This window comes from Pongo abelii, chromosome 8, assembly GCF_028885655.2.
Source record: "Pongo abelii isolate AG06213 chromosome 8, NHGRI_mPonAbe1-v2.0_pri, whole genome shotgun sequence".
In the NCBI taxonomy this organism is placed as follows: Eukaryota; Metazoa; Chordata; class Mammalia; order Primates; family Hominidae; genus Pongo; species Pongo abelii.
The window spans coordinates 70,711,899-70,724,107 of NC_071993.2; the positions used below are offsets into that span (position 1 = coordinate 70,711,899).

General features: G+C 39.4%; 1 protein-coding gene across 13 annotated transcripts in view; it reads right to left on the reverse strand.

The window, feature by feature from the left end:
* Window positions 1-12,209, reverse strand: part of FAM149B1 (family with sequence similarity 149 member B1) — a 73,420-nt gene that overhangs the window by 9,220 nt on the left and 51,991 nt on the right. For all 13 annotated transcript variants that reach the window (XM_054523338.2, XM_054523336.2, XM_054523339.2 and 10 more), the window contains 2 exons: window positions 3,978-4,078; window positions 1,607-1,710 (listed from right to left, as the gene is read on the reverse strand). In XM_054523338.2, the coding sequence (XP_054379313.1) occupies window positions 1,607-1,710; window positions 3,978-4,078 (205 nt within the window). The remainder of the gene's footprint in view (window positions 1-1,606; window positions 1,711-3,977; window positions 4,079-12,209) is intronic.

A 12,209-nucleotide genomic window follows, 5' to 3' on the forward strand; every position in this document is an offset into this window, starting at 1 on the left:
GAAAGAATAACGCAGCTTAGCTCTGCCATTTGCTCCTAAGTTCCTCAGCCTTTCAGGCCACTTTGGTGTCCTCTAGTGCAAAACATGGCACCGTGCTGGGAGGACTTTGAAGGGATGCTGCCCATCAAGGAACAGGGCTAAACCTGGAGACTGTTCTGGTCTTCCTGCCTCTCTAGCAATTCACTTATGCCTTTTTTTTTTTTTTTTTAACACACCCTAACTGCTTTCTAATTACAAAATGTTTAGGCTTTAGCTGCCCTATGTTCACCTTTATTTTGTTCTATGAACTTCTGGATTCGATTGTCTTCTCTAGCCAGGTGACTTTTAGATCGGTCTCCAGATCCGACCTCTTCCACATTTCCAGTGAGATGGCCCATCACTGTAAACACACCCCAGAAGAAACCCATCTTTTCCGCCAACACAGGTTTCCCTCAAGCTTGAAATCTGAGATAATTTTGATTCCTCTATTTCTATAGAATTTCACTTACTTGACATTATCTCCCAAAATAGCTCATTCGTTTCTCACCCTGTGTGGCCGCTTGAGTGCAGACCCTTAGTAGCTCACGCGTGGACTCCTGCATTGACCCCTTACCTTCAGTTCCTTCCACTCCATCCATTTACACTACGTTGAAATTGATCTTTCAGATTCCTGATTTAAATATATGTGCTCCCAAACCAAAATTCATACATTGCTGGAAGGAGTGTAAAATGGTGCAGCTCCTTTGGGAAATCGTATGGCAGTTTCCTATGAAACTAAACATATACCTGTCCTATGACCCTTTCATTTCTAGGTATCGACTCGAGAAATGAGACCGTAAAACCACAAAAAAGACCTATACGAGAATATTTAGAGTACCTTTATGTGTAATACCTCTAACCTGGAAATGACCCGTGTTAATTAACAGGAGAGCAGATGGATAAATCGTGTGTATTCTTACAATAGAATACTCCTCAGCAAGGGAGGAGGTCATAGACAACAATGTGGATGAATCCCAAAAACACGACACTCAAAACCCGCCACAATCTGGTCCTAACATTCATTATTCTATAGTCACCTCTTTCCCGCTAATCACACCATGGTCTATTTTAATTCTAGAAGATTGTCAATTATCTTTGATCAGAAGCATTAAAGTTCTGACCTATCTTCCGTTCTTCCATGTCAAAAATGATCTGCTATCTTTCCTAAATATTTTGTATTTTCTTATCTCCAAACCTTTCCCCATATCATTCTTCCTACCTAGAATGCCCTTGCTGCTCTCCTTTGCTTATCCAAAGCCCCATCTTTCAAGGACAAGTTCCAAACCTACACTTACCCACCAGAATGCTTTGGGGCTGTCATAGCACTCATTCTGGACAGCAAGCACATGGCACTCAGTTACAAAAATGCCACATATGGTTAGGTCTTTTTTTACCCACATATGTCTTCTCTTTCCAGTTACATTATCAGCCCCCTGATGGTGGAGACCATGTCCCTTGGATGTTTTACTCCCCAGGAGTTTTTGTGGTTGCTTGGTTGGCACTCAATACATGCATACTGATAAACTGATTTTGCTTTCCCTCTATTTCCCTTTTACACTGTATAGTCTGAAAATGTTGAACTTCTTACAGGAGCTTGTCCATTAGGGAGAGATTTCTTGGCTGTAGAGGCATCCCATGAACCAAGAGACCATTCACATTTGGCTGATGTCTGCTTGCTTGACAGAGACTCATCTACGTGTTGAAAGAAGACAGTACTCATGATCGGTTGGAGAAGTACCTGTTTGGTTTTCCAACTTTGCCAAAAGTTAATATTTCCAATTTGGTTATTTATACTTCTTTTCCCCCATGCTTTAATTTTTATAACATCTTGGGGCCCTTGACTTAGCTGGGGCCCCAAGTCAACTGTCCATGTGATAGGGTCCCTCCTTTCCTCTCCATTCCTAAGTGACAGCAGGTAGGAGAAGCCTGATCAATCTGGATGAAAACAATTAACAGCCCTCTTACGGGGAGTGAGGACCTTTATTATTATTGTTGTTTACATTAAAATAGAAAACTCACAGATGAAATATGGAACAATAATAGAAAATAATAAGGGGAAACTAACTTAATCTCTTTCATCATCACACAATCCTGCACTCTGTACAAACTAATCCTTCTCTTTCACGACCTGTGGAGCAGGTCAGCCCTCAATGATAACCTAAATCCTGAACACTCTGTACTAGGAGGTAAGCTTATCTGTTATAATTTTAGCAGGATGTAATGTTTCTTGGACTGGCATTGCCCCCCTAGAGCCCTGTTTGTTTTCTCAGGTCATCAGCTCATTGCCTTTTCTGGCAGTCTCCGCTGCCACAGAATGTATTTTCCTTCCTCTTTCTCTTCAGAATGTTTGAATTAACTCTTCTCCTTTCTTAGGTCATCAGCGACCAGAACGTCTAACTTCAGGGCTTAGGTCACTAAACCACGGCCACACCAGTTCAACATGCAGCAGTACTTTACTACCACCAAAGGAACATTAATTTACCTGGTCATCCCTGGTGTGGTGACTTACGAGCCTTCATAATTTTCTCTTCTTTTTTTTGAGATGGAGTCTTGCTGTCACCCAGGTTGGAGTGCAGTGGCGTCATCTCGGCCCACTGCTACCTCTGCCTCCCAGGTTCAAGTGATTCTCCTGCCTCAGCCTCCAGAGCAGCTGGCACTACAGGTGCCTGCCACCATGCCCAGCTAGTTTTTGTATTTTTAGTATAGATGAGGTTTCACCATATTGGCCAGGCTGGTCTTGAACTCCTGGCCTCAAATGACCCGCCCACCTTGGCCTAATTTTCTTTTTAAATACCTGTTTTGTAAATCCAGCTGTACAACATCTGGCCAATATACCAACACCTTTCTCTCTGGGTTTTTTTTTTTTTCCACCTTAAAAGTAACACCAGGAAACTATTGTGTAGGAACTAAGACTACATAAATCATTACACAGGGATAAGACCAATCTCATCTGCCTCCTGCAAGAAATACCATCTTTGTGCTTGTTCAGACTCACTTGAAATAGCTTTTCTCTTTGTTTTTGTTTGATTTTTATACCTGGTTTATGAGTACTAAACATCCAAAAGGCAAAAAAGTTAACAGATTTAAATATTAAAAAACAAAAACAGCCTGGGTATGGTGGCGACTCAGGAGGCTGAGGTGGGAAGGTGGCTTGAGCCCGGGAGTTTGAGACCAACCTGGGCAACATAGTGAGACTCCTGTCTCTAAAAAACAAACAGGGACCAGGTGCGGTGGCTCATGCCTATAATCCCAGCACTTTGGGAGGCTGAGGCAGGTGGATCACATGAGGCCAGGAGTTCGAGATGGGCCTGGCCAACATGGTGAAACTCTGTCTCTACCAAAAATACAGAAATCAGCCGAGTGTGGTGGTGCACATCTGTAATCCCAGGTACTCAGGAGGCTGAGGCACAAGAACTGCTTGAACCTGGGAGGCAGAGGTTGCAGTGAGCCGAGGTCATGCCACTGCACTCCAGCCTGGGTGACAGAGCGAGACTCTGTCTCAAAAAAAATGAAAAAATAAAAAATAAACAGGTGGGCCAAGTTGAGAGAAAAAGGAAGGAAAAACTCAAAAGGAAGGAGGTGTTCAAAGGACAATGTCAAGGCCATAGAGAACCTAAGATGAGTCATTTTTATCATAAGGGTATCCTCCATTCTTCCCAAAACAGACTTAGGCTGACCACATGGTTGATTATAGGTTGCACAACTTACGGATGCCTCCTTAGAAGAGCTGACTGAGAAATACTTATCAACTCTAATTTGCTATTAATATTTTAAACTGAAACCAATGCAAAGAGTCACTGGATTATTATGATAAACACATAACTGTACTAAAACATATTGAGTCGGAAATCATACAAGTAAGGCAAACAACTCTGAGCAAATTTCCTCTGGTGAGAGTAGCCCTGGGGTCTCCAACTGATCCCTCTGGGGCTTGCCAGATTTGAGGTAATGGACAGCACCTTAGACTGTGGCACTCGCGGTAACACCAAAGGATGTGGTTCACTCAGCACACAGGAACTTTCTGAATCGGGTCTGGTAACTGCAACATTACTCTCATCATCTGGGCAAAGGAACAGAATATATTATCCATGGATAATCTTCTGGCCCACAGCAACAGTATTGTGAAAAAAGATCTCTCCTGAGAATTCATAATCTCAAACAAGGCTCCACTTATCTGCAGTACCATTTTATGCCACCTGCATGGTTCAAAAAACCCCTCAAACCAAGACTAGGTGAAAGTGGTTTCCCAGGCTGATGATGCCTACTGGTACCTGGCAGAAAGAGAAAGAGATCTCTAGGGCACAGTTGTCCCACATACCTTTGGAGTTGACAGAAATATTTTACAACTGTGCTGTCTAGTGTGGTAGTAGCCATCACCCTCCTATAGCTATAGAGCACTTAGAATGTGGCTAGGGAGTGAGGAACTGAATTTTAAATTTAATTTTAACTTATGGCCAAACGTGGCTGGTGCCTACTCTATTGGACAGTGTAGCTCTAGGGAAACCTTCATTAATCCAGACCTCAATTCCCACAGGTAAAGTTATGAGATTAGAAATCACTGTTAAGAATCACATCCACGAAGAAACAAGGCATCTTGAAAAAGAGCAGGCAGAAACAGCATAGTCAGATCAGCAAGGACTTCAGAAATTGGAATTGACAGATGTAGAATGTAAAACAAAAGCAGAAATATAAAATACGACTAAGAGCAAGACACCATACAAATGACCAAGCAGGCTGGGCATGGTGGCTGACATCTGTAATCCCGGCACTGTGGGAGGCTGAGGCAGATTGCTTGAGGCCAGTAGTTCAAGACCAGCTTGGGCAACATAAGGAGACCCCCATCTCTACAAAAAAAAATTAAAATTAGCTGGGCATGGTGGCACGTGCCCTTGGTCCCAGCTACTTGGGAGGCTGAGGTGGGAGGACAGCTTCAGCCCAGGTAGTTGAGGTTGTAGTGAGCTGTGATGACCCCACTGCACTCCAGCATGGGCAACAGAGTGAAACCCTGTTTCAATAAATAAAAATAAAAAATATTTTTCTTCATTAATTTAGACTTTAAAACTGTCTTGATTAAAAGTTAAAATGATTATAAAAACAAGTTATAAATAGGTGATTACATTTCACCAGAGTTTTATATACTTTGAGGTTACAGTTCACAGACCACATAGCCCTATTGCATATATTGCAAACCTGCATGCAGTTTGGCTTTTCTCTTCACATAGAGGTTGGGAAAGTTGCTCTAATAATAGAGATAGGTTTGTACCAGCACCTGTCAGTTTGTTCTAACAACAATGAACCAGCTGGTCCATGACAAAGCCAAAACTGCAAGTGTTCTCTTTCTATACTTCCAGGTATTATAATAAAAAGTAATGACAATAGCTAACATTTATTGAGCTCTTAAATATTACAGGAACTACTCTATATACTTTCATGTAACTGGTTTATTTCTTAAACAATACTATGAAATAGATATTAGTATTTATACTCATTTTATAGATAAACTGAGGCTCAAAGAAGTTAAGCAACTAGCCAAGAATCTAAATAAAGTTAGTGTCAGAGCCAGTGGTCAAACCCAGGTTGTCTGGCAACAAAGTCTGTATCTTTTTTTTTTTTTTGGAGACAGAGTCTCGCTGTTGCCCAGGCTGGAACGCGTTGGCGCAAGCTCCGCTCACTGCAAGCTCTGCCTCCCACGTTCACGCCATTCTCCTGCCTCAGCCTCCCAAGTAGCTGGGACTACAGGTGTCCGCCACCACACCCGCTTAATTTTTGTATTTTTAGTAGAGACGGGGTTTCACCATGTTAGCCAGGATGGTCTTGATCTCCTGACCTCATGATCCACCCGCCTCGGCCTTCCAAAATGCTGGGATTATAGGTGTGAACAACTGCGCCTGGCCCAAAGTCTGTACTTTTAATCATTATATGCCACTGCTTCTCATGGGGATTGCATTGTAGAGCAGGGTTGGCAAACTATAGTCCATGGGTCAAATCTGGCCTGCTACTTAAAAAAAAAAATTATTGTGGTAAAATACACATGACTTACCATTTTACACTCATGTTACTTAACAACAGGGATACTTTCTGAGAATGGCATTATTAGGTGATTTTGTCGTTGTGTGAATGTCTGAGTGTATTTACACAAACCTAGGTGGTACAGCCTATTACACACCTAAGCTAAATGGTATAGCCTGTTGCTCCTAGGCACAGGCCTGTACAGCATGTTACTGTACTGAATACTGGTGGCAACTATAACACAATGGTTAGCATTTGTATATTTAAACAAGTGTGAACATAGAAAAGGTACAATAAAATTATGATACAAAAGATAAAAATGGTACAGGTACACTTGTATAAGGTACTTACCATGAATGGAGCTTACAGGAATGAAAGTTGCTCTGAGTGAGTCACTGAGTGAGAGGCGAGTGAATATGAAGGCCTAGCTCATTACTGGACTGTCTATAAACACTGTACATTTAGGTTATACTACATTTTTTAAAATTTCTTCAAAAAATTACCCTTAATTGTACTCTTTGACTTTATAAATTTATTTTTTTAACTTTTTGATCCTTTTGAAATAACAGCTTAAGGCACAAACACTGTACAACTGTACAAAAATATTTTTTCTTTATTTGCTTATTCTATGAGGTTTGCCTATTTTTTAATTAATTAATTTTTACTGTTTAATCTTTTTGTTAAAATCTAAGACACAAACACACACATAAGCCTAGGCCTACATAGGGTGAGGATCATCAATATCACTGTCTTCCACCTACACTTCCGGTCCCACCGGAAGGTCTTCAAAGGTTGTGTAACAAACATGGAGCTGTCATCTCCTGTGATAACAATGCCTTCTTCTGGAATACCTCCTGAAGGACCTACCTGAGGCTATTTTACAGTTAACTTTAAAAAACATGGTAGGAGAACACTCAAATGATAAAAATATAGTATATACATAAACCAGTAACATAATCGTTTATTATGAAGTATATGTACTGTACATAACTGTTTATGCTGTATTTTTATATGACTGGCAGTGCAGTAGGTTTGTTTATGCCAGCATCACCACAAACACATCAGTAATGAGTTGTGCTTTGACTTTATGACAACTACAATGTCATTAGGTGATAGGAGTTTTTCAGCTCCATTATAATCTTATGAGACCATCATATATGTGGTCCAACATTGACCAGTGTTATTATGCCACACAGGACTGTATACAATTCAGCAGCATTAGTTACATTCATGATGTTGTGCAACCCTTACCTCTACCTAGTTCAATAACTTTTTATCACTCCAAGAAGAAACCCCATACCTGTTACTACTGCCTGTTTTTGAAAATAACGGTGTGGCCGGGTGCGGTGGCTCACACCTGTAATCCCAGAACTTTGGGAGGCCGAGGTGGGCAGATCACCTGAGGTCAGGAGTTTGAGACCAGCCTGGCCAACATGGTGAAACCCCATCTCTACTAAAAGTACAAAAAATAGCTGGGTGTGGTGGCAGGCGCTTGTAATCCGAGCTACTCGGGAGGCTGAGGCAGGAGAATCACTTAAACCCAGGAGGCGGAGCTTGCAGTGAGCCAAGATCACACCACTGCACTCCAGCCTGGGCCACGGAGCGAGACTCTGTCTCAAAAAAAAAAAAAAAAGTTGTAATAATCATTTGTTTATTCTCATAGTGGTATAGTATTCCATTGTATGAATATATCACATTCTACTGTTGATGGACATGTGGGTAGTTTCTGATGTATGTTTTCTAGTTATTTATGAACATTCTTGCACATATCTTTTGGCGAACATATGTACTGAGTATATACTAGTGCACACAGCCAAGCTCATTCATTTACATCTTATTTATGGCTGCTTTCATGCTACAAGGGCAGAGTTGAGTAGTTGCAACAGAGACTGGATGGTTGTCAAAGACTAAAATCTTTACCACCAGCCTCTGCATAGACAGTAGTTTCCTGACCCCTGTTTTAAGGTATTTCAGTCAACCTACTAAATGCCAATTAGAGATCCTCCAGCTCCATTTCATGATGTCTTGTTTTTAGACTTTAGTCTCAAAATTACAGTTACAATACAATAAAATCTTAATTTATGAATGCACAGAAAAATAAAAATATTAATTCACAGCCCAACACTGGTAAATTGTGAAAGGTGAAATAAGATTTTATCTGGTACGTGGTGGTTGATATACTGAAACTAGAAGGAGTTCCTTTGCTTATTACCAGGGTTTATTATTATGGGAGTCTGGGTATGACTCTGGACTTTTAATTACCACCTGTCCTGTGTCTCAAAAAAATTAACCTCATATAATACAAACTAGTTCATTTTAAAGAGAGTGCTAGTCCTATTCTCTAATACAAGCTTAAAAAAAAAAACCTAACACACATACAACATAGTGGCTTAAAAATAAAACAAACCCACAAAGACCACACATCAAGGGTGGCAAATGTGGAGCAACTGGAACTCTCACACAATACTGGAGAGGCTGTAAGTAGGCATAACCACTTTGAAAATTTTTATGGCCGCATCCACTGAAGTTAGAATAGCATAGCCTCTGACCTAGCAATTCTACCCTTATGTATCTAGTACTTAAGTTCATCAAAAGACATGTACAAAAAAATGCATAATAGTATTATATTCTAGACAAACCACCCACATATCCATCAACAGTACGGTGTGATATAGTCATACAATGGAACACTATAAGCAATGGGAATAAACTTGTTGCGAGCAAAACATAACTGAATCTAACAAACATAATATTGAATAAAAGAAGCCAGATGCATAAGGGTATATACTATATGAATCCATTCTTACAAAATTTTAAAACAGGCAAAATTAATCTGTGCTGTTGGAAGTCAGGATGGGGTTACTCTTGTGGGGGTAGGGATTAAGTAGCTGACTGAAAGAAAGCATGAGAAAGGCTTCTGGAGTACTGGCAATATTCTTGATCTGGGTGCTGGTCATACAAGCATACTGTTTTTCTTTTTAGAGACAGGGTCTTGCTCTGTCATCCAGGCTGAAGTATATTGGCACAGTCATAGCCTCACTGCAGTCTCAAACTCCTGGAATTAAGGGATCCTCCTGCCTTAGTCCCCTGAGTAGCTAGGACTACAGGCATGCACCATCACGCCCTGGCTAATTATTTTTACTTTTTGTAGAGACAAAAAGTCCTCAAGCTTACTTGATGTAAATTTACTTTGTAATTTTCTATGTGTATATTACACTTCAATAAAAACTTTTTTTTTCCTTTTACTCTTGGCAAGCTGTGATTCAATAACAAGTTTAAAAATGTTGGACTTCTGCTTCCAGCCAAGATGGAATAACATGAACTGGGTTTAGTCTCCTAAAACAACGAAACAATGGCTTTCAAGACACTGTATATCAGATAATGAAAGTTAGTAAACCCTGAGATGATAAACAAATGAGACTGGACCTGCAATTGCCTTGAAAAAGTTTCCAAGATATGGCATAAAGAGTGGGAACTGAGGCACAGCCTGGTGGACTCCCTGCATTGAGAGTCCAGAGACCAAGGCAGCTCGGATTCATAGAACAGAGTATCTTAGAGAAGAGAAATACACAGGAAGAGAACCCATGGTATCTGCAGAGGGTGGGGCATCGTTTCAGCATTCAAAATGTACTATCAGTGCACATATGAGAAGAAGCCACCTGAGGCTAGGAAAAATAAAAAAAAGAAGGGAACAGTACCTGCTGCTCACATGGAACAAGGAATACTGTCTGTTCCCACCCTCCAGACCAGAAAAACTCAATTCATGGAGCACTGGGCAGAATAAGATCTTGCCTCCGTAGGTGGGTAATAATTAGTTCTAGACTGAGCATTGCTCCAGACCTAATAAATCATAAAAGAAAGATCAGAATGGATCAAACTGTTTGCAAGTAACTTAACTGCATTTCAGAACAAAGCTCAAGAAAATATGCAGTAATAAAAAGAAATTCATCCCTTAGTAAGGTAAAATGCACAATGTATGAAATCTAATCAAAGATCACCAGGCAGGAAAATACAAGCCATAATGAAGGGAGTATCAACTGAAACCAACCTAGAATTAACACAGATACTCAAATTATTCCACATTTTCAAAATATCAAATAGAGACATGGAAAATATATATGTCTCTCTCAAATCATACTTTGAGATGAAAATGACAATATCTCACATGAAATACACTAAATGAGCAGATTCAACGTTGTAGAAGAAAAGATAATGAACACTGATGGCATAACAATAGAAATTGCCCAGAATGAAATATACACAGAAAAAAAAGAATATAAAAAAAATTTTTTTAAAGCATGAGTTACCTGAGGGATCAATGATCAAATGGACTAATTTATGAGTGACTGAAGTCCTGATGGATGATGGGGGACAGAAAAAAAAATCTGAAGAAATAATGGCTGAAAGCTTTCCAAACAATGAAAACAAACCTACAAATCTATGAAGTTAAACAAACTCCAGGCAGAAGAAACATGAGGAAAACTACATTAAGGCACATCATAATCAAATTGTTCAAAACCAGTGATAAAGAGAAAATCTTAGCAGCCAGAAAAAAAAAAATACATGCACAAAGGAACAAAGATAAGGATGACAACAAATTTCTTTTCAGAAACAATGCAGGTGAGAAGAAATGGACAGCATTTTAAAAGTACCAGAAGGCAAACTATTCACATAGTTCATAAAATTATCTTGCAAAAATGAAAGCAAAATAAAGGAATTTTCATATCTACAAAAGAAACAGTTCATCACTAGCAGACCCACATACAAGAAATATTAATGGACATTTTTCAGGCTGAAAGAATTTTAAAAATTTTTTTTAAAATAAGATTCATATAACATAAAATTCATCATTTTAACCATTTTAAAGTATACAGTTCAGTGGTTTTTAATATAGTCACAATGTTGTGCAATCATTACCACTATGTAATTTCAAAAAATTTCTATCACTCCAAAAAGAAACATGGTACCTCTCAATTTCCCTCTTCATCCATCCCCCAGCAACCACTAAACTCTGTCTCTATGGCCCTGCCTATTCTGGACATTTCATATGAATGGAATCATACCATATACATGGTGCTTTGTGACTGGCTTCTTTCATTTAGCATATTTTCAAGGTTCATCCACGTTGTAACATGTATCAGTACTTAATTCCTCTTTGTGGCTGAATAATATTCCATTGCATGGTGTACTAGTCTGCTAGGGCTGCCATAACAAAATAGCACTGATTGGGTGGATTACACAATGGACATTTATTTTCTCACAGTTCTGGAGGCCAGAAGTCCAAGATCAAGGTGCTGTCCTGGCTTTCCGATGGCCACCTTCTTTCTCTGTCCTCACGTGGCCTTTTCTCCACGTGTGAGTAGAAAGAGATCTCCGCTGTCCCTTCCTCTTCTTACAAGGACACCAGCCCTATTGAATTAGGAGCCCACTCTTATTACCTCAAAACCTGAATTACCTCCCTAAAAGCCTGTCTCCAAACACAGTCACTTTGGGGGTTAGGGTTTCAACATATGAATTTTAAGGGGGAAACAATTCATCCCATAACACATGGATAAACCCAATTTGTTCATTCATCAGCTGATGGATATTTGGGTTGTTTCCACTTCTTGGCTATTATGAATAATGCTGCTATGAGCATTCATGTTCAAGTTTTTGTATGGACATATGTTTTCAGTTCTCTTTTTTATATACCTAGGAGTGGAATTTTCTTGGTCTTTCGACAATTTTGTGTTTAACATTCTGAGGAGCTGCCAAATTGTTTCCACAATAGCTGCAGCATTTTATATTCCCACTGCAATGTATGAGGGTTCCAATTTCTCCATATCTTTACTAACACTTGTTATTTTTCTTTTAAGAAATAAAATGTAATTAAAAATATATATACACATAGCCATCCTAGTGGGCATGAGGTGGTATCTCGTTGTGGTTTTTATTTGCACTTCCCTAATGACTAACGATGTACAACGTCTTTCATGTGCTTATTGACCATTGGTATATCTTCTTTGGAGAAATATCTATCCAAATTATTTGCCCATTTTAAAATTGGGTTGTTTGAGCTTTTATTATTGAGTTGTAGTTCTTTACTCTGGATACTAGATCCTTATCAGTTATATGATTTCTATATATTTTCTCCCATTTCACAGGTTGTCTTTCGCTTCCTTGATAATGTCTTTTATAGCACA